Below are 21946 nucleotides of genomic sequence, written 5' to 3'. Positions count from 1 at the left end.
CGTCCATCGGCGAACCTTGTAAACAGCAATTATTACTGCAGTGTTAGCCTAATGGTGATTTTCTTTTCTTTTCTTGTTTACAAATGTTATTTTATTTATTGTGAGAGAGAGGGAGAGAGGGTATGCATACAAGTAAGGGAGAGGCCAGAAAGAGAGGGAGAGAGAGAGAGAGAGAGAGAGAGAGAGAGAGAGGCTGAAGCAGGTTCCACGCTGTCAGCACAGAGCTTGATGCGGGGCTCCACCTCACCATCTGTGAGCCAACGTCAAGAGTAGGATGCTTACCTGAACCACCCAGCCACCCCCAATGGTGATTTTCTATTTCCCTCATTCCTAATACATTTATTATTTGGCATTCTTCTGCTAGTCCTTCTTTCCCATTTACTTATCTATTAATTAGCATATTAATACTAATATGATGATATTAATATATTTTTGATACTAATATTAATGCTAATATTGACCCATGAAGATTCATTTTATACTTTGGGTTTCTTATTTGTTTTCCTGTTCAAAGTGCTTCCAGCTTGGGCATGGGTAACTCTCCTGATTGGCTCCCTGTATCCTTTTGACCTTCCACCATCCTTTTTCTAGCTCTTCCTTAATTCTTTGCATCCCCAAACATCCTGGTCTATGATGAAGTAGAACGTGAGCAAAAAAATAAGTTAATGGAATAGAGGGAAATTTCATTTGACAAAATGTCTTTCGACATTTGAGTGTTGAACTTGTATGCAACTAACAATGTAGGTTTTGAATACATAAAATACAAGCAAAAAGTAAATACATAAAATGAAAAAAATAAGGGGCGCCTGGGTGGCACAGTCGGTTAAGCATCCGACTTCAGCCAGGTCACGATCTCAAGGTCCGTGAGTTCGAGCCCCGCGTCGGGCTCTGGGCTGATGGCTCAGAGCCTGGAGCCTGTTTCCGATTCTGTGTCTCCCTCTCTCTCTGCCCCTCCCCCGTTCATGCTCTGTCTCTCTCTGTCCCAAAAATAAATAAACGTTGAAAAAAAAATTTAAAAAAAAAAAATGAAAAAAATAAAAAATGATCATAAAACAAAAACGGATAGAGATTGTCTGTATGTGCTCAGCATTCATTCCCACAGCACCCACATTTTTCTAAGAGAATTGCCTTCTTCAGGGATGACCAGAATCAGTCTAAGACAATTTTGTATAGTTGTCAAGCTTTTTAAGTTTGCGTAAGGCTTAGGCATGAGTGGGAAGTATACAAAAATCCATGGCAAAAATAAAGCCTGAACACAAAGATTGCTTGGGGTTTTGGATCTGTGCTCCATTTTGTGAGTAGCAAAGGGGTGTGTCATCTTGAAGGGATAGCATGTCCTGTGTTGAATAGTCCCTTGCTCTCCTAGTATTTGGTGTGGCTCTTTTCCAGGGTTATCCTGTCGAAGGTGTTTGATGAGGTGATCGAGGTGAACCTGATGGACAGTGCAGACTACATCCACCTGGCCTTTCTGAAGAGGCCTGAGCTTGGGGTCACCCTCACCAAGCTTCACTGTTGGACCCTCACCCGTTACAGCAAGTGCGTCTTCCTGGATGCAGATACTCTGGTGAGTACGGGGGGGACAGCGAGGAACCCCTCAAAGACCCCTTTTAAGTAGCCTGCTGGTTCTTACCGCTGGGTCCCCACCTCCATCTCTGTCACCAGCATTGACATTCAGCGCATCGGAACCAGGTATAACACAGCACTTGCACGGCCGTAGTCCCCGTTCGGGACACTAAGGGACTTGAAGCCACGCTCCTTCCCTAGGAGGGATTTCTAATCACATCGTTTCATCTACACGAAATCGAATAATTAGAAAAAAGTATTTTGCCTTGATTGTATATTGAACTGCATAGTCCCAATGGGACTGGACCAGCTGGCTTCTGAGGCTGTGGCTCCCTCCCTTTGTCATTTAGGGTAGTGACCCGAAGGGTGGGAGCCTATGTTGCCTGCCTTCAAAACCAGCCATTGGAAAGCTAAAGCGTGACAGGGAGTTGGGATGTTGCCAGTCCATTGTAGGTCGTCTTGCTGGGGCAAAAGCATCTCTATGGGAAGACGGGGAGGTGCCAAGGAAAATAAGACCCGTAGCAGCATGGGAGTAATGTCTTCTTTTTCCAAGCAGAGCACAATTTAGAAAGGCAATGGGTGTTGGAGGGATTAATCTGGAATTAATAGTTAAGCTCTGGAAGGCAACGTCACGTTGACTTGGAAACCTCTCCGTTCACGGGTTTGCAGAGTCTTGTTGGCCACCTTTGCCGGATTAAAGAGGATATTCAGGTGGGCAAGCTCTACATAGGATTTTAATAACCTTGAGAAAATAATGTCGTCTCAGAGATGGTGTTACTTCAGGTGCCTGAAATGAGCCGGAGAGCAGTCTTACTCATAACGCTCTCCTGTGTCTGTTGTAAGCCTAACAGAAGAGTCGGTCAAAAAACATGCATGGGTTTCCAGTCGCTGGACATAGTCTGCCCATCCTTAAGTGTCTGTGGCGTTTTCACCCGCATCCCAGACGTAAGAGACGTGTGGCCACACGGTCTCCCATGCTGTGCTTTGCCAGGTGCTGTCCAATATCGATGAGCTGTTTGACAGGGCGGAGTTTTCCGCAGCCCCGGATCCCGGGTGGCCGGACTGCTTCAACAGCGGCGTCTTCGTCTTCCAACCGTCTCTTGAGACGCACGGCCTCTTGCTGCGACATGCCGTGGACCACGGCAGCTTTGACGGTAAGCGAGGGAAGCCGGACGTGGGTGGAAGAGAACGGGGCTCTTCCCAGGAGCCATATCCCTGCCTCATGCTCACCTTCCCCCAGATATGTGAATGGCAAATCGAAGTGAGTTAAAGACGGGTGTGGAAGAATAGGGCCAGGCAGGGTGTTAGGAATTAGTGAAGTCGGTCAGTAAATACGCAACGTAAAAAAGCATTGAAAACATCCGCAGTGAGTAGGAAGGATGGGTCCCCAATCCTGATCATACAGGAGGTAAGCCTTGGTTGGCCAGCCCCTGGAGTAGAATGAAGTGACCCAGCGAGAAGCCGATATTTGGCTGGAACAGGCTTTAATAGAGGGGGAGCGTGTTACGACTGTTGTCACGTAAAAGAAAACACGAGACTGATCGAGAATCCTGTCTGGGTACGGGCCAGGAGTTGCCCACCAGGCAAACATGCTAGAGAAAGAAGTGTTGCTACCAGATGGGTTTCATTGTGGGCAAGATGGAGAATTCTGGAGACAACGTGTGAGTTTATTATCAATGGTCTAGGTTATGGGTGGAGAATTTTGGAGACAATATGCGGTGTTAAGATTAACGGTGTGGGCGACCACTCCCTTTTGAGACGAACGGTCGTGTTGTAGTGGGCAGAGAGGAGACACGTAATGGGACCTCGCGGGTGGGTGTGTATATTAAGCCCTTCAAGCACATCTTGAATTCTCTCCGAGCGCTCTCCTGTCATCTAGGGGCAGATCAAGGCTTACTGAACAGTTTCTTCAGTAGCTGGTCCACGGCAGACATCCACAAGCACTTACCGTTCATCTACAACTTGAGCAGTAACACGGCATACACCTACAGCCCCGCCTTCAAACGGTAAGTTCTCTGTGTTCTAGATCCTTCTAGAGCAGCTGCTTTCCGGCAACCCTGTCTCTAGAATCTTTATCAGCTTTTGGCATTTGGGTTAAAAAAATCAGATCCTGGGGTGCCTGGGTGGCTCAGTCAGTTGAGCGTCTGACTTCGGCTCAGGTCATGATCTCGCGGTCCGTGAGTTTGAGCCCCGCGTCGGGCTCTGTGCTGACTGCTCAGAGCCTGGATCCTCCTTCGGATTCTGTGTCTCCCTCTCTCTCTGCCCCTCCCCAATTCATGCTTTGCCTCTCTCTCTCTGTCAAAAATGAATAAACATTTAAAAAAATTAAAAAATATTAGATCCTCCCTCCATTTGCCTTTTGTAATTATAAATTATAGGAAGTCAAGGCAGGGAGGTTTAATGGTAGTGGTTCTCAAAGTGTGGTCCGAGGAACCCCCAAGGGGTTCCCCACAGTTCTTTTTAATGTCTGCAAAGTCAAAATGACTCGAAAAATAATTCTAAGATATAAAAAAATAAAAATAAAAATAATTCTAAGATGTTATTTTTTTCTTTTCTTCTCACTTTTTCATGAGCGTATAGGAGTTTTACAGACACTCTATGATGTAATAAAAAATGCACTGAAAAACAAAAAAAACAAAAACAGTGTCCTGAATGCACACAGATATAAGAAGCTGGATGTTTCCTCTTGGGATGGTCCATGAAAATACAGTTATTTTTCATGAAAAAAGTATGAAATGAACATCAACATCTCGGGGTGATTGATTTCTAATGAATTGATTAAATCTGTTTTCAGATTCCTCAGTTTTAATTTCCATTGCGATAAATATGTACAGATAGAATCCATGTGAAAAAATCTAAGTTTGTGGTCCTCAGTGCATTTTAAGAATTTCAAAAAGTCCTGGGACAAAAATATTTGAGATTTGCTGCTGTGGGTGATGCTGTTATAAAGAAAAGTGGAAAGTCTGAGCAGAATGTAGGGACAGAATAATTCTAGAGTGTGCATTTTTAACAGGGGCCAGACTGCCTCCAAGGGGCAGAAATCGGTCCTTGGGGAGTGCAAACATCCTATTCTTTTTAATGTATAAACCAGAGATGTGCATACGGAACACGCATTACAGTGCAAATATAGTATTAAAATTTCATGGGAAGACGGATATGGAAAAAATGTTTTAAAATGTTGAGATGGGGCGCCTGGGTCGCTCAGTCAGTTAAGCATCCAACTTCAGCTCAGATCATGATGTCACGGTTTGTGAGTTTGAGCCCTGTATCAGGCTCTGTACTGATGGCTCAGAGCCTGGAGCCTGCTTCGGATTCTGTGTCTCCCTCTCTCTCTGCCCCTCCCCCACTCGTGCTCTGTGTCTCTCTGTCTCAAAAATAAATAGACATCAAAAAAAAATTTTTTTAAATAAAAAAAAAGGTTGAGAGGAGAAAATCCACAATCTTGAGAGGAGAGAAGTCAATTTTCCCATCTTCTATAAAAGTTATTTTGGTTTTGATCCCTACTGGTTTGAGGAGCTGATGCTTTGGGCTACATCCCGCGGTATTCATCTTTATAAGGTTCTCGACTGATTCTTCTGCTTTGGGGGGAATACCCCAGTGGGTTATGATTATGTTCCTTGGTATGTAGAAAACCAAATACTGCAAATGCTGAGTGTTTAAACCGTTATCTTTAAGGAAACCTAAGTGTGGGTCCAATTAGTAGGGTTGAGACAGCTGTTTACGTGCTGCTGTCTTTGAGGTGTCTCATGGCCGCGTGATGCTTTCCGTGTGTGTGTGTGTGTGTGTGTGTGTGTGTGTGTGGTCACTGCCAAGTGGAAAGTGGAATGCTGTGCATTTCCTCCTCAGATTCGGCTCGAGTGCAAAGGTCGTGCACTTTCTGGGACCCACAAAGCCGTGGAACTATAAGTACAATCCGCAGACGGGCTCGGTGTTGGAGGACGGCTCCGGGTTGGGGACCCAGCACCAGACGTCCTTCCTCAACCTGTGGTGGACAGTCTACCAGCACAGCGTCCTGCCTCTTTACGAGAGCTTCCGGGATGCGGGAGAGCACGTGGCTCCGGAACACGCCGTAAGCGGGTGACGCCCTCTGGAAAGAGGCGTTGGGCACGGGTAGATGCTGTGCGTGATCCAAATGCCCGGTGTACTTTCTAGAAGCTCACGCTTCTGTTCCCACATGCTGTATTTCATAAAGGATGCTGAACAGACAGACACCCTGTGTGGTTATTGTGTCCCCCCCCCGCCTTCGGCTCAGAATCGTGAATGTTTAATGAGCCAGAGTGTTGCTGAGATTTACAGGATTCGTGCATAAATCATTCCAATTAGCTGCCTGCGTCAGGGAAAGAGCCGCTGGGGGATGAGTGGCCGCGGGGGATTGATTACCATGTCTTGCGAGGACACACTTTCCAATTTACGTCATCAGTTGAAGCACGTGTTGCGACGCGTGGGTGAAGAGTATTTCTGAAACTGTAGATTGGCGCTATCTGTTTTTTTTTCTAATGTCCCGGTGACTCTTACCGCACTATGTAACGATGTGTGTGCAGTCCGCCGACTAGGGGTACGGCAGGTGCCTCGCAAAAGAGTTTTTGGAATTCGGTCCCAGGGAACTTTATAACCTGATCGTTGCTTAACGGCTCGTTTATTAGTACGGGAAGGTCGGTCCATCCACAGGCATGGCGTTGATGGGAAATCGCAAAGAATCCGTTGTTCAGTCTTTGCTGCGGGTTCTGTCTGGTGGAACCAAGTGGTTCTTCTCTTTGTGAGGACTCGGGGTCTCGGGTCGTGTCACATGAGTGCATACAAGTTTATCTGCGTTCAGGTTGCCACTGTGTTCCCGCCGGGCGGTGAGCCAGGCGTCAGGTTTTGGGGGAAGGAAAATAAGACGTGAAGTCAGGTGCTTGTGAGAAATACGGAATCCAGAGCCGTGAGGACACAGGTCGTTTTCACGAGAACAGGGCAGCTTGCTTGAGAACCACCTGTCACCTGTTTGATCAGAGCTGACCTTTGCAGGTGTCTCATGGCCAGCAGCCCCTATGGCCCGAGGGGCTCTCTGTCGGCCAGGGTGTGTGGGGGTGCTGGGGTTTGTTTCCAGAGCAGTTGGCTGTCTGCACAGCCGACTCAGAACATTGGGGTCCTGGTTTTCCAGGTCTGTGTGCATTCCCTGGGCAAGGCTATGTTTACCAAGTTGGGGAGCACTGGCCTCGCAGGGCATGGTATGAGTCTTGGGGTCCCCAGGGCAGCTGTAGAGTTGGAAACATAGGAGGAGGACTTAGCTAGTGTGTTCATCTTTCTGCAGATTGGCGTCGGGGAGCCGTGTGCAGAATCAGCAGGGTCCAGCCAGCCTTGGCCAGCTGAGGGCCCTTCGGAGGAGACAGTGGTCACAGAGGACATCCCGCCTTCCCCCAAGGGATGCCATTCGGAGGACGTGAGTACTCGACGTCCACACGGCTGTGATGGGAGAGTCAGACGCTGGCTCCCCAAGGACACAGAGCTGAGAGCCTGCTTCCAAGGCTCTGGCTTTGGCGTGGGGGGCGGGGGCTCCTGCGTTCATGTAGATCATTGCGCAATTATATGTGGATCATTGCACAGTTTTGTGGGGGGGGGATTCCTGCGTTCACGTGCATCATTGCACCCGTGGGTACATCAAATGATTCTCCCCGACCAACACGGGCACGTCCTGACTCTGGGAACCTGAAAATGCTACCTTGTCCGGATGAGGACCTCGTGATCAGATGATTCTGAGCAAGGCAGAGACAGAAGACGTGAGCTCCGCTGGCTTTGGAGGAACGTGGCCACAAGCCAGGGCCTCCGGTGTCTCCAGAAGCGGGAGAAAGCCAGGAAACAGACCCTGTGTGGGAGCCACTGGAAGGAGCTCCAGGCTGCCCACACCTCGATCAGCCCGGAGATACTCGTGGGGGACATAATCCCAAAGGATTATGGGTAATCCCAAAGGACACCGGTGTTCCTAGACCCCATATCTCCAAGTGAATACATTGCGATAATACCCGGTGTTGAAAGATTTCTGGATTTCAGTCTTCACGTTGCAAGGCACTTTTATTCCCCTTAAGTTCTCTGTGCTGCACACGGCTTTGGGGAAGCTGTTTCTCAGTGTGAAGAAGCAATGTTTAATTGTTTTTAATGTGTATTTATTTTTGACAGACAGAGCAATGTTTAAAGTTGAGCGGACATTTTTGTGGAAGGCACTCTACAGTTTGTTGCACCTCCATGCCTGCGTGTGTCTGTTGAAATGTGTCGTGAGGGCCAGGGAGGGGTCACCTCTGAGGATCCCAGTGGCTCGATTCTCTGATGATGACCTTGTGTCTCTACAAGCGATGAAGTCCTCACACTTTTAAAAGGATGGGACGCATCGGTAAATTCCAGCCCTGAAACCAGTATTATGCTCTGTGTTAACCAACTAGAACTTAAAGAAGAACTTGAAAGAAAAAACGCCAAAGGAACGCGTGCCTTTGCTGTATCCGAAGTGCTTTATTTTGGAATTCATTACACAGCATCACTGCCACCTACCGGCCATGTATTGAATTATTGACTCTGGGTCTTTGATCTGGGGAGCTGGAACCCAGTCGAAAAACAAAAAACTATTTTCATAAATTCCTATAAATGTACAAGAGCTGGGTCCTGACCTTGGGATCCCGATGGAAGATAGGAGCCTTTGTAAATATGGCAACCAGTACTGACAACTAGGTATCCGTTTTCAAAAGTTACAGCCGGAGGTCTAATTTTCTTCCCATGTACATTCACTGATGTATTAGGCAAATATATTTGCCTTTTATTATTTTCTCAGTCATATGTTTTGTCCTCCAGTATCTTGGGTGGGGAAATGTAGTGAATGAAAAGACAAGGAATGCCGTTTACTTTTTTGAAGTTATTGGTTGTTTTTATTGTTTGTAGAACATCCTCCTCCCTCCCACCTTCCCTCCCTCCCTCCCTTCAAGCTGAGGGATAACATATGTGTAAAAAATGACACACGTGATAAGTATATACCTTGATGCATTTTCAGAGTGAAAAAAATTCTAAATAGCCACAATCCGGACCTGAAAATTCACCCCAAAAGACCCCTTTCACCCTCCCGGTCACTAGAAAATGCTACCCTGACCTTGGCCCACCATTACCACTTACTTGTGAGTGCTCTTGAGCTCCTTATAAATGGGATCCTACAGTATGTTCTTTCTAGTCTGGTCTCCTTCACGCGACATATTTATGAGATCCTTCCGTCTTGCAGAGTGAGTCAGTAGTTCGTTTATTCTGTGGGTTGCATGGTGTCAAATTGTAGGAGGACATGATATATTGATTCTAGCGTTGATGGATACTACCCTTTGGGGCGATACAGATAACGCTGCTGGGAACAACGTTGTGCGTGCCTGGCGTTGCCCTCACCCGTGCGTTTTTGGTGAGGTGATACTTAGGGGCAGGGTCGTTAGATCAAAGGGTAGGCTTTTATGTACCCTTTTGTGTTAGTAGATTCTGCCAAGGATTTGGCAAGTGGCGGCACCCCTAGTGGGAGTCCTGGTGGCTTCACCTCGTCAGCAACCTTCCAGCGTGCCAGTGAGCACGTGGGGCGTCTCCTTGTGGTTTTAGTGTGCATGTATCAGATGAAGCTGAATTAACATGAGCCAGTTTGTGGGTGCTTATCAAGCTGTGACGCTTTTGGCAATGCTCGTTCAAATATCTTGAACATTTTTTTTTGTTCCTCCAGGGTCTCCTGTTTTAAAGTTAGTTTTAACAATGTGTATATATTCCAGATACAAGCTCTTTTCCAGTAGTACGGTAAATACTTTCTCCTACTCTGTTACCTTTTCAGTCCCCAAATGGCATCCTTTGATGCCCAGAAATTCCTAGTTTAGCCAGGTTTTAGTTTTTCCTTTATGTAGAGTCTGTTTTATTCACCGTTCAGGAAAACCTGTCCCAAAACTAAGGTGATGAAGACGTTGCATGTCTTACAGAATTTGTATTGTGTCTTCTTTTTATATGTAAGTATATAATCCACCTGCAGTGGATGTTGGGTAAGGAATGGGCTTGGGGTCAACATTCATTACTCTCACACGTGGATCTAGAATGAACTCAGCACAGGTTAACAACAAAGCTGTTATTTCCCGCTGCTTTGTCATGCTGCCTTTGCCATCATTCCTGTGCCCATTTGTGGATGGATCTGTTTTCCGATTCTATATTCTTTTGTGTTATCTTTCCCTTCCTTGCACCAGTAACATACTGCCGTGATGACCATGGCTTTAAAATAAGTCTTATTACTGGTCATACAAGTACCTCAACTTTTTTCTTCTTTCCCTGCCTCTTCTAAATCTCCCTGTGAATATTAGGATCAGCTTTACAGTGTCTTGGAAAACAAACACACAAAAAAGTCTTCTGGAATTTCAGCTGTGATTGCACTGAACCTACAGATCAGTTTTAGAAGGACTGATATCTCCAAAGTGTTGAGCCCTCCATTCTGTGGACATAGTATATTTCTAGGTAGATCTTCTTTATTTTATGTCAATATGTTAAATTGTTTGGTAGGGATCTTGGATACATTTTACTAGACTTATTCCTCATTTTTGGTGTGTTTTGAGGCTACTATAAATGGTATCATTGTAAAACTAATTTTCTTACTACTTGATGTGGGTGTATAGAAATACGTTTGAGTTTTGAAATCCAGCTACCTTGCTAAATTTTTACACACGAACAGATTCTGCCTCGATTCTTTGGGTCAGTCGACATGCAAAATCACATCATCTGCAAGTGAAAAATTGTATAGTAATTTCTTAAAATGTCATTCATACATGTACTATGTACCTTCATTTTAGGCCGTATTTTACTGGATGTTGAATTCTCCCCTGGCAGGTAGTTTCACAAGGGCACCCTACAAATGTTGTTTCTTAGTCTTCTGACCTCCATGATCTCTTAACAAGTCCGTCTTCCAGCATCCTGTTTCTGCACTTGAGGGCAATTTGTCTCTTTGCTCTGGCTGCTTGTAAGATTTGTCTCTTGGGCTTTGGTTATCTGTTTCCTCACGATGGCTCTGGGTTGTTTATTCTTTGTGTTTGTCCTCCTTGGAGTTTGTAGCAGTCCTTGACCCTGCGTTCCTTCTGAGCATTCTGTCTTTCTCTGTTCTCCCTCTTTCTCTCCTTCCTTCTCCCCACTCACCTACTCTCTTGTTATTGTAATTAGATCTTTAGTATGCCTTTTTATGATGTTCCTTGTATCTGTGACTCACTTCTCTACATTTCCCTCCCATCTGGCTTTCCATGCTTCACTCTACTGGCCTGTTCTCCAGTTAACCGATCTTTTCTTTAGCTGTGTTTAATCAGTTGTTAAACCCATATCCTGGACACTTAATTGCAGTTACTGTGAGCTTTTTTTAAGTTTACTTATTTTGAGAGAGAGAGAGAGAGAGAGTGAGGGGGTGCTGCAGAAAGAGAGGGGGAGAAAGAGAATCCCAAGCAGGCTCCACGCGGTCAGTGCACAGACTGACGCGGGGCTTGAACCACGAACCATGAGATCATGACCTGAGCTGAAGCTGCATACTTAACAGACCGAGCCACCCAAGCGCCCTGGTTACTGTGTTTTTAATTCCAATAAACAGAAAATATTTAATAGGACAGTTCTGGACTCCTTTGAAATTCTCTAATTTCCCCCTTTATTTCATTTAAAGTATTTTTTAGACTTGATTATTGATTATAGTGCGTGTCTGATAAGTCATATGTGTGGATTTCATGTTCTTGTGGTTTTTTAAACATTTTTTTAACGTTTATTTATTTTTGAGACAAAGAGAGACAGAGCATGAACGGGGGAGGGGCAGAGAGAGAGGGAGACAAAGAATCAGAAGCAGGCTCCAGGCTCTGAGCCATCAGCCCAGAGCCCGACACAGGGCTCGAACTCACAGACCGCGAGATCGTGACCTGAGCTGAAGTCGGACACTCAACCGACTGAGCCACCCAGGCGCCCCATGTTCTTGTGGTTTGATTTTTTTCCCTCTTGCTTTTCATTCATTTGATCTTGTTTTGCTCGATGCTAGTTGATTTTGAATAGCCTTCAAGACATTCATTGTACATGGAAAAATTGCTGGGGTCATTGGAAGCTCTGAATCATATTATCCTCATCCAGAGAGCATTGTGTTTTGTTTTGTTTCATCTTTCCTGGCGGGAAGTCTTCATACAGGTGGTGTGCCCACACCCTATGAGGGGTTGAGCTGGTGTGAAATCGGGCTTCTGTGTTTGTAAGAGTCGCTGTTTCTGGCCCTCCTTTTAGTGTGGTCCCATGTGAAAGTCTGTGGCGTTCTGAGGGTCCCTCTTGGATGCCTCATCATTTATGGGGTCCTCAGCCTCATGACACTGCTAAAATGTCTGCCCAGATTCTTCTCGACAGCCTCTTGGTTGCCTCAAGGGGAAATAAAATGCCAGGTGTATTTATAATATTCATCTTACAAGCTCAGCCCAGTCCACCTGCGTGATTTTCGCAGTGTTTTTGCACAGAGAATTGGGCACATACTCGGCGTTCTCTAGTCGCTGTGGCTGACTGATTAGCTTAGTCTTGCAGAAGCCTTCAGAGCATTTATGGCCCCCAGCCTGTGGGTGCAAGCTTGCTTCCCGATTGTGAATTGGTCAGGCTTGCCGTGTAACAAACATCCCCAAATGAGGAAAACTCTGTGCCCATGTCCTAGTCAACTGTGGTGACAAAGATATGTGTGGCTCCATGCAGTCATCCAGGGGTCCAGGATCCTCCTCTTATTCTGGTCCAGCGTCTTCTAGGACATCCCTTCTCTGCCGTGACTCCCTGAGGGACAATTAGGATCTTCTGTCGTAGCCAGCCATTGAACACAATGCGTTATGCTGTCTCTCGTACACCTGGAATGATCTTGGCTGCATACCATCCTTGGAAGAAGTGAGAAAATAGTCACTCAAATCACTTTTGGTCGGGGTTTGTTTTCTGGTGGAACCCCAGTTGAAATAGCCTTCACCTGACCTGGGAGTGGAGAGGTTAAGGAATGTGTATTCCGCCTTGCTCTAGGTGAGTCACATTAGATCTCATGCGTGTGGGTGAGAAGTCCTTGTGTGGCTCCACCTAGGGGCAAGGAGGCTGGGACGCGTGAGCCCGAGACTGAGGAGTAGACACAGGCATCGTTGAACCCAGCAGCGTCTGTCCCACACGTCTTCCTTAACGGGCTGCCCTTGTATCATGGATGCAGAAAAAAAGAGATTGGGTGTTTTCAGATACCTGCAGGAGGGCTGACCTAATTTGCTTTTCTTTCTTTCTTTATAACAGACGATAGGGTGGCCTGAACTTGAGACTTCCGCTGGAGTGAGGTGTGACCCATTATCACCACCCTCCCCTCAATGTGCAGACTCCACAGAGACCCAGACCTCCTCGGTACACCTCATTTGTACTCCTTACGCACATCTGTGTCTCCTAGTGTTGTTTTCTCAATGTGTCTGTGTCTGTCAATACCAAAGATTCCCCATGCTTTTCTTCTTCGTCCCATGACCTTTCTGAATGGTTTACCTCACCTCAAATACGTTGTGTGGTGACTAGTCTATAAAGGACCTGGTCATCTGTTCAGATTTTTTTTTTCTCCTCCATCTTTCTGTTTCCTGTCGGCCATTTGGTCACTCCATTTTCCTTTAGGAAGCATTAGAAACGACAAAGGTGTAACATCACCATGACGTATATTCTCCCATATATATATATTTTTTATTTTTATTTTTATATTTTTAATTTTTTTTAACGTTTATTTATTTTTGAGACAGAGAGAGACAGAGCATGAATGGGGGGAGGGTCAGAGAGAGAGGGAGACACAGAATCGGAAGCAGGCTCCAGGCTCCAAGCTGTCTGCACAGAGCCCGACGCGGGGCTCAAACCCGTGAACCACGAGATCATGACCTGAGCCGAAGTCGGACGCTTAACCGACTGAGCCACCCAGGCGCCCCTATATATTTTTTTAAATAAAAAAATTTGGTACGATTTTGGACCCACGTTTAATATCAGTATTGAAGGATGAGGAGTCCTACCCGTTTTTTGTCTAAATTTGCCCTCGTGAATCTGGGCTGTCATTTGCTTGCATCATCAGAGGATTGAACCCAGAGGCTGCTATGCTGCCTGAGAGGCGAGCTTAGTAAAATGCTTCTGTGGGTATTTGGTATAACCTGTAGGCAACCCTTGGATGGCACGGGGTTGAACCGCGTGGGTCCACTTGTACACGGATTTTTTCAGTAAATGCAGTACGGTACCATAAATGTATTTTCTCTTCCTTAACGATTGTCTTAATCACATTTGCTTTTCTCCAGCTTACATTTTGTAAGAATACAGTATATAATACATAGAACATGCAAAAGAAAAACGTGTTACTTGACTTTTTATATTATTGGTAAGGTTTTCGGTCACTGGTTGACTAGTAGCAGTTACCTTTTGGGGGAGTCCACGGTTATACGTGGATTTTCGACTGTGTGCAGGTCAATGCCCCTAGCCCCGTGTTGCTCGGGGGTGAACTATAATTGAATCCCTGTCTGAAAAATTAGCTTTGGCACATCCCGTAAGAACTTGCGGCATCTTGTGTTGTGCGAGAAATGGTGGGTGTCAGGGGAGAAGGTGGGGAGTGGTGGAGCCCACATTTCTAGACTTTGCAGAAGAGGCCATTTAGCACAATGTGTGCCTTTGATTTTATTTTCCCCTGGCAAAGATTCTCTGTCCTCGTGGTTAAGGCTGTAGTTGTCCTGAAGCCGTCCACAGACTAACGATGGCCTGGTTGTGTTTCTAGCGGCCTGCGGATAAAGCAGAAAGTGGCCCGTCTGTGGAAACCGTGGAACCGAGCCAGGAGCCCCCTGTGGATGTCACCGGGGACCCCAGTCCTCAGGATGCTCTGGAGGTGGTACCCTAATTGTCTTGTCCGGCACTCCTGGTGGATGCCGTCCGCCATGTTGAAGCCAGCCATATTCACGCACCAACCGCTATATCAATTTCCATCCTGACTTTCTGGCAATTAGACTCCACCAGCCTCTTTGGTGCTTTTGATCCGCGTCCTTGTCCTTTGCAGCACTTGCCTGGGTTGCTTGTGGTCACTTTCTTTTCCATCCTTAACCACGATGGCCTTTCTCTCTTTTAAACGCCGTTCTGCAAAAGTTCATTGACCATCGGGGGCTTTTCTGTTTTTCTGTATGGCGAGCGTGGGAACGAATGCTGAGGGAGCCATTGCCTCAAAGGAAGTGGATAAAAGCAGAAAAATCTGGGGGTGAGCCTTCTGATCCAAATGGCCCATGTACTGCTTTCCTTCCTCTTTCAGAACGTTCTGTTCTTAAATTTTCTTCTTTCTGTGCATATATTTAGTGAAAGCAATTGCTAATTTTTTTTTTTTCTAACAGCCATTGAATGACACCTGTTGGTCTTTAAGGAGTAGTTAATACGGCTCTAGAGCTGGGCGTTGAGCCTCTAATGATTATATTGAACGTGTTCCTGAGTACGTTTGAGCAGCCATAGCCAAATACGATACGCCGTGGGGCTGACGCACAGGGTACACTTCTTTCTCAAAGTTGTGCATGGCGGAAGTCCAGGATGGAAGTGTGACCCACTTCCTGGTTCATGGACGTCTGTCTTCTTACTGTGCTCTCACACAGCGGAAGGGACGAGGGAGCCCTCTGGGGTCCCTTTTATAAGGATGCTCATCGCATTCATGGGGACTCCACCCTTATGACCTGACCACCTCCCAAAGGCCCATGTCTTCATACCCTCCTATTGGGGGTTGATAGAAATTTGGGGGAACAAAGATATCTAGTTCATAGCAATATTTGGAATCTGGCTGACCATACAATACGGAGGACAGTCGGCACAAAGCCTTTACTAGCCGTTAGCGCTGGAGAAAACGTGAACGCCCTGTCTCCCTTTATGTGAAGGTAGTAAATGCCAAATACGCTACTTTCAACTTCATTCTAGAGCGGTTGGTGATGGTGTCTCTTCAGTTCTGCTGGGAAGGATGTGGAATGTGAGCCTATTCAGCTCCGGGAGTACGGCTTTGAAGCTCTGTGATTCAGACGAATAGTGTTTAGAGGGTAATGTGGTTTGGGAGTGCTGCTCGGAGGACCTTATGTAACAGCTCAGCCGGGTGGTGGGTTTGGGACCGTAGGTGAGTTCACTGCCTTCTCTGAGCAGGGAATGGGGGTGGAAATTAGACCTAGGAGTGGTCAGCAAGAGTCCGTGATTAGTGCCTGGCTTCACTGGGGCGCATTCACTTTCTGGGACGATGCTCAGTATCTCGTATCATTCCGTGTGTCACAGAATCAGGGGGCTTTCTGGTTTTCTCAGATACGCACCTTCTCTGGTTATCACGGGTGATGCAGTCAGCACACTGTTTTGTGCTGGCGTAGTGTGACATGTGTGCTATGGGTCCTGTTATTTCCAGAAAGCTTTAGTTCCCAGAGATGCGCTGGGACCAAATCCAAGGGCTCACAGAGAAAAGAAGGTATTCTGGAAAAGACCTTTTTTTTTTCTTTCCCACTCTTGCTGTTTCCTTGACCAGTAGGATGGCCTGAACACTACACATGGGGACAAGGGCAGAAAACAGAACGTTTTCCGTACAAACTCTTTAAAAACCCGGTTGCAAATGGAGTACAGAGTACCATAGCCCACTGACATCGAAATCTTCTTTTTTTATAAAATATTTATTTTGAGAGAGACAGAGACAGTGCAAGCAGGAGAGGGGCGGGGAGAGAATCCCAAGCAGCCTCTTCGCTGTCAGCCCAGAGCCCGACTTGGGAGCTCAAACTCACTACCGGTGAGATCATGACCTGAGCTGAGATCAACAGTTGGACACTTAACAGACCGAACCACCCAGGCACCCCCAGCGGCATCTAAATTCGAATTTAGACACTTGGCATCTAATATCATCCCGTTGACACATAGTGTCTGGGGAATACCCGAGTCACCTTTAGCGTCTGTGTGTGTGTGTGTGTGTGTGTGTGTATTATTACCACATGCAAATTTGTAGACATCTTTTCTAATTCTTGGTAAGAAATTCTCAAAGCAAACATATTTGCTAGTTTTGTTGACCCATTTGAGTGCCACACAAAAGGGGTGTGTGTGTATGTGTTTGCACACGTGTGTATCTATATGTTGTCTCAGTTTTTTGCTTTAAGAAGGTAGAAACCCTACCGTTTGCGAGCAGAAAACCACTGGGATTATTATTTCGATGGCTTTGCCAGGCCGTCCAAACTACTATAGGCTTTATTCACATATGGTGAACATCGTCTTGATTTCACGTAGTTTGATTATATACAAGTGATTCAAAACATTGAGGTTTGGGGCAGGTAGAAGCCTTAAATCAGGACAGGTGTGTGTCTCAAAAGGTTCAGTGGCTAGAAATTGAAACACCTCTTACGAAAAAGTGAACCCAAGTACAATGATACTTTATAAGACTTCACAAAACGTGGCCAGCAAAACCATCTTCTTCTAAGAGTATGGTGTGAAACGCAGCACGTATTTGGTTCCAAAGAGCGGAGAGTCATTCGTAGAACCAGTCGCTGAAGCGGACGGCATGTTGTGCCGCTGATGGCTCCAAAGACCGCCTCCTGTCTCTTTGTCTTCCCCAGGTTGACCTGGCCGTCTCCGTTTTCGAGATTTCCATCGAAGAGAAGGTCAAGGCCCTGAGTCCTGAGGAGGAAAGGAGACACTGGGAGGAGGGACGCATCGATTACATGGGGAAGGACGCGTTCGCCCGCATCCAGGAGAAGCTGGACCGGTTTCTGCAGTAACCTGACCGGTTGTGTTGTTCCGTGTGTGGTTATAGACGGTGCTGTTGCATGGTCCCGTTGCCTGGACATCTCCTTCCGGCCCTTCAGAGGGAACAGGTGTTCAACTATGTGCCTCTATTTAGGGCTGACCAGCCTGAGTGCCTCAACAAAATAACGTAGACCATCCAAAACCCAGCTTGAAGCCCTCCCCGCCGCCCCTGCCGATCCAAGCTCTCCATGCCTTCTTGGCTGCCCCCCACTTTCAGCAGATGGGAGCGGCAATAAACTTCTGGTAGACCCTTATTCGTGCTCCCTGGTCTTGCCCCAAGGAGCTCCGAGATGCTGCCTTGGGCAGGTGCTACCGTATCTGTCCTACGTAGCGTTAGACGTCACTGCGCGTTGTCTTCTGCCCCGAAGCTAATGACACCGGTATACCCGTTCAGGAACCCTCGAGGATGGAAAGTCCTTTCCTTGAGGATTAGGTAGACGTTCAGACATCTTGAGGGTGAGTCTCACGTAGACTTTGCAGAGCGCGTCTGAGAAACACCGCAGCTGTTTCTCTTCTGGAAAACCCAACTGGACCGCCACGTGCCATTGACTGACGCCCAATTTGGGAGACGCTGGAGATGATGTGGAAGGAAGATTCTAGCCGGCTTGCGGCAGGGAGCGTCATCTCAGTTTGGAAGAACCAAGGGTTTAGTCCAGGTGGTTCTGGCGACACCTTGCTCACGCTAAGAGAATCTCCAGAGGTTCTTCTCCTTGTTTAGAGGCAGATCCATTTGTGGTGTGTCCCACGTGACTGCTCGTTGCCGGATATCACTACCTCAGCCTGAATAACGGGTCAAGTCAGCATGTTCCCAAACCATTTCGACACCGCTGTTTTGGGGACAGTTCTCAGTTGTTTGAGACTGGAAGCTTTCTTCCAGGAGAAATCCTCATCTTCAGAAGTGTCCTAATTTTGTGAATTCATGCCGCGTGTTGGAACAGCTCACAGGGTCGCTGCTTGTGGCCACCATGATCATAATTAACGACGGGCATCGCTGAGCTAAAGAGAGGTAAATGTGACGTTTTAAAAGTTAGAATGGTTTGTCTTGCACGTATTGTGGAGCATCGAAGGGTCTGGTAGACCGGTTTGGACCACGTGGTGATGGTTATGTCATAACCCGGTGGGTGTGTCTGGCCAGAGTTCCCATCCTGTCAAGCAGGTGAGCCCTTGGCTAGGGGAATCTGGGCGCGTCCGTGACATCCGTTGTGGTGACAGCTTTTGCACGATGTGAGTGACGGAGGGTTTGCTTCCTTCAGCTCTGGGAGGCAGTCTTGGCTGACATCACACACAGGATGCTCCCGGGGCTAATTGAAGATAGCCATTGGGATATAGCCTTAGAGGGACTGGGTTGGGACGGTACTCAGCCGTCCGAGTAACACGGTACAGTTATTCTGGGGAAAGACTGGTGCTCTGTGCTGTGGTGTTGGGTTACAAAGAACAGGAGCCCAAGTCTGACATACTTCAGGAAGAGCCCAGATGATGAATATTTGAGTCTGGCGTAGCTTCTGTGGGGAAGAGAACTCCTGTTTCTGGACAGTGGTTCATTGGCTTAAGATACACGCTCGACGAAGACTTCTGTTACGCATTCTGGTCTGCTCACGCATTTCAATTAAAAATTTAAAACAGCAATATGGTGTCCCTTCTGGTGTGTGTGCGCGCATGTTGTGAGCAGCAGAATAATATTTTATATGTAACAGCGGGAAGGGATGTGGTTGCCTTTGTGTTGTACCAATTTAAATCACCAATTTTGGTTTGTTTTTTTTTCAGAATTGCTAGTAGCAGTAAAATGCATATAACTATTTACTTCTCAGTGTGTGAAATTCCCTAAGGTCTCTCTATGGAAGCTGCCCATTTTCCTAGCATTGCTTCTCAATGTCACATATTCATTAATTTATTCAGTTTATCCATCCGTCCAGCCACGGACCCGTGCATCCACCCACCCATTCACCTACCAATCCATCCATCCATCCATCCCCCCATCCACCCACCCACCTACCCATTCATTCTTCCTTCCTTCCTTCCTTCCTTCCTCCCTCCCTCCCTCCCTCCCCCCCTTCCTTCCTTCCTAGTTATTAAGTTCTCTGTATGGCAGGCACTGTGACATGTGCTTAAGTTCAAAAACATTCGGAGACTTCTACAAAACATCCACGTAAGAGGTATAATACAATGTATACCTGAATAAAGCCAGTGCCCGAATCTGTGCTATGTAATGTCGGGACTACACAATTGTATACGCTGAGACCCCAAGAGATGTGATGTGACCTATACCATCACAAGTATTTTGGTACTTAGAAGGAGGGTTGGCTGTGTGTGTGTGTGTGTTTACATTTTATGGTTCTATTATTACGGAGTTGTATTCATTTGGAAATGCTTCCCTCCAACCAGTGGCTTATCTGTTCTTTTGTTCATCTCTTTGAAGCACGCGGGCTTTGAATTTTGCTAAACGCTCAGGCTTTAGGTGTCTTATCTAAAACGTCTCTTCTAAGGGAAGATGATAAAGATCTTCCCTTGAGTTTTTTTTTGTTTTCCTGAAGGTTTGGCAGATTTCTCTTTCACATGTGGGTCTCTGGTGGATTTGTGAGTCCATTCTTCTGTTGAGAGATGAAGTGTCTAAATGTCTAAATGTATGGACGCCCCATTGGCTGTTTACAGGCAGAGCTTGCATAAAGGTGAGGCGGAGGGACGGCCAGCCCTGGGGGTTCAGCAACAGCCTGTGCAAAGAGCCTCGTTTGCTGTGTCTGCAGACTGAGCAGCTGGGCGTGTGGGAGCAAACATTCGAGGGAGAGGTGTGTCTGGCCTCCGGGGCACTGACTGAATCCACAGCCGGTCTAACCGGTTAGGCCAGTGGCCAAGGTTTCAGTGTAAGTCAACAGACAGGAACCTTGGAGATTAAGATGGGGTCTGTTCTGTCTCTCCAGGGCCCCAGCCCCCACCGGAAGGCATCCCGTGGAACTCCGTCCTGGGGCTGAGGGTCGGTGGGCGGCTCCCTTCCCCGGGGGTCTTTCCCCGCGGTCCTCCCGCCCCCCTCCCTGCTGCATTTACAAGACTTATCTTATCTGACTTGGTTTTGCATCCAGTAAGATAATGCAAATCCGCAGTGACTGGTGTTTTGTGTTGTGTTTCACTCAACAACTCTGACTCACAACAAAGTCATAAAGGATGAAAAAAAAGAAAAAAGAAAAGAAAAGCCCGGGGCGGAGGGTTCTTGCAGAAATTTCAGATCTTCAGAAGCCACCTGGAAACTCTACATTTGCTGAATCAGTAACTGGGCAATGAAATGATGTTTCGAACACCCTGGTCACGTCCGTAAAGATGGGCCACCCTATAGGCTGACGAGATTAACCCTGAATTTCCCCGGGGCAAGTAAGCGCCCACTTGAAAGCCCACTTTCTCAGTTCCCAGAGTTGTTCCTTCTTTTTAAGCTACTTTTTAAGTTTATTTATTTTTGAGACAGAGAGAGAGAGCAGGGGAGGGGCAGAGAGAGAGGGACACAAGAAGCAGAGTATCCCAAGCAGGCTCCACAGTCAGCACAGAGCCCAACACGGGGCTCAAACTCACCACGTGTGAGCTCATGACGTAAGCCGAAATCCAGATTCCCAACCACCTGAGCCGCACAAGCACCCCTTCTGTGGATCAGGGGGTGGGGGGTGATCGGCGGAGGCTGGGGTTAGGAATTCTGCAGAATCTCCTTCACAACGGCTGACTCAGCTGGGAGGAATACCCTTCCTCCTGCAGCTGAGAATGTTGATGTGCTGCCCGGAGCTGCTACAGCCATATTGAGGCCCTGAGGTAGAGGCTAGGACGGTAGAGACTAGGTGTGAGCCTGCCGGCCTGGGTTGCTCCCTTCTCTCGTTTATGACATTTATTCCCACGGTGTGTTACTAGCAGCCCCAAAATAATCTTTGAGAAGAGTAGGCAACATACTTTTATCTCCCATATCGGAAGGCTGTCCCCGGAGGCAACGCAATCCCAAATAGGCTGTACAATTAATGGCTACAGAAATCGGACACTGGCGCTTTGATAACCCCTGAGCTTTGGAAAACGATTAGGACTGGGGTGGGGGGGGGGGCATGATTGGGTGTCCACTGGGATTGTCTTGTTTCGCAGATGAGAAAGTGGACACACGCTCCCTGCCCACGACATCCTCCTCGAGAAAGGGAAACTGAGCTCTCCTTTTCGCTGGGTCCCTTCTGGGTCCCCCGGCCAAGTGCTGGCCTTTTGGGGAGCTTGTGAACATCTATCGCCCAAGGGTGCCTGGGGGGGCTCAGCCGCTTGAGCGTCTGACTTCGGCTCAGGTCATGATCTCACAGTTTGTGAGTTCAACCCCCGCGTCCGGCTCTGTCCTAACAGCTCAGAGCCCGGAGCCTGCTTCCGATTCTGTGTCTCCCCCTCTCTCTGCCCCTCCCCTGCTCATGCTCGGTCTCTCTCTCACAAATAAATAAACATTAAAAAAAATGTAAGCATTTATTTCCCAGCTTTCTTGGGGTAGAAGTGACACATCAAATTGTATGCATTGACGGAGGACAGCGTGACGATTCAATGCACGTGTCCATCGTGAAATGAGCCCAGCTGCCACCTGCAGTTGAGATCGCGCCCTGTGTGCGCGGTGAGGACA

At 47.2% G+C, this 21946-nt stretch overlaps 1 protein-coding gene across 2 annotated transcripts in view; it reads left to right on the top strand.

Annotated features, from left to right (window-relative positions):
- The window catches only part of GYG2 (glycogenin 2), a 30598-nt gene extending 11596 nt beyond the window's left edge, over positions 1-19002 (top strand). Inside the window, exons 4-11 of one of the 2 annotated variants that reach the window (XM_047847382.1) lie at positions 1390-1564; positions 2555-2717; positions 3443-3569; positions 5410-5632; positions 6857-6985; positions 12835-12939; positions 14324-14431; positions 17145-19002. In XM_047847382.1, the coding sequence (XP_047703338.1) occupies positions 1390-1564; positions 2555-2717; positions 3443-3569; positions 5410-5632; positions 6857-6985; positions 12835-12939; positions 14324-14431; positions 17145-17306 (1192 nt within the window). In that variant the 3' untranslated portion in view covers positions 17307-19002. Of the gene's footprint in view, positions 1-1389; positions 1565-2554; positions 2718-3442; positions 3570-5409; positions 5633-6856; positions 6986-7715; positions 7967-12834; positions 12940-14323; positions 14432-17144 lie in introns of those variants that run through there. The other variant, XM_047847383.1, reaches the window with a different exon arrangement.
- The last annotated feature ends 2944 nt before the right edge of the window (positions 19003-21946 follow it).

Source organism: Prionailurus viverrinus, unplaced genomic scaffold (assembly GCF_022837055.1).
Source record: "Prionailurus viverrinus isolate Anna unplaced genomic scaffold, UM_Priviv_1.0 scaffold_48, whole genome shotgun sequence".
Taxonomy (NCBI): Eukaryota; Metazoa; Chordata; class Mammalia; order Carnivora; family Felidae; genus Prionailurus; species Prionailurus viverrinus.
This window is presented reverse-complemented; position numbering and strand designations above follow the sequence as displayed.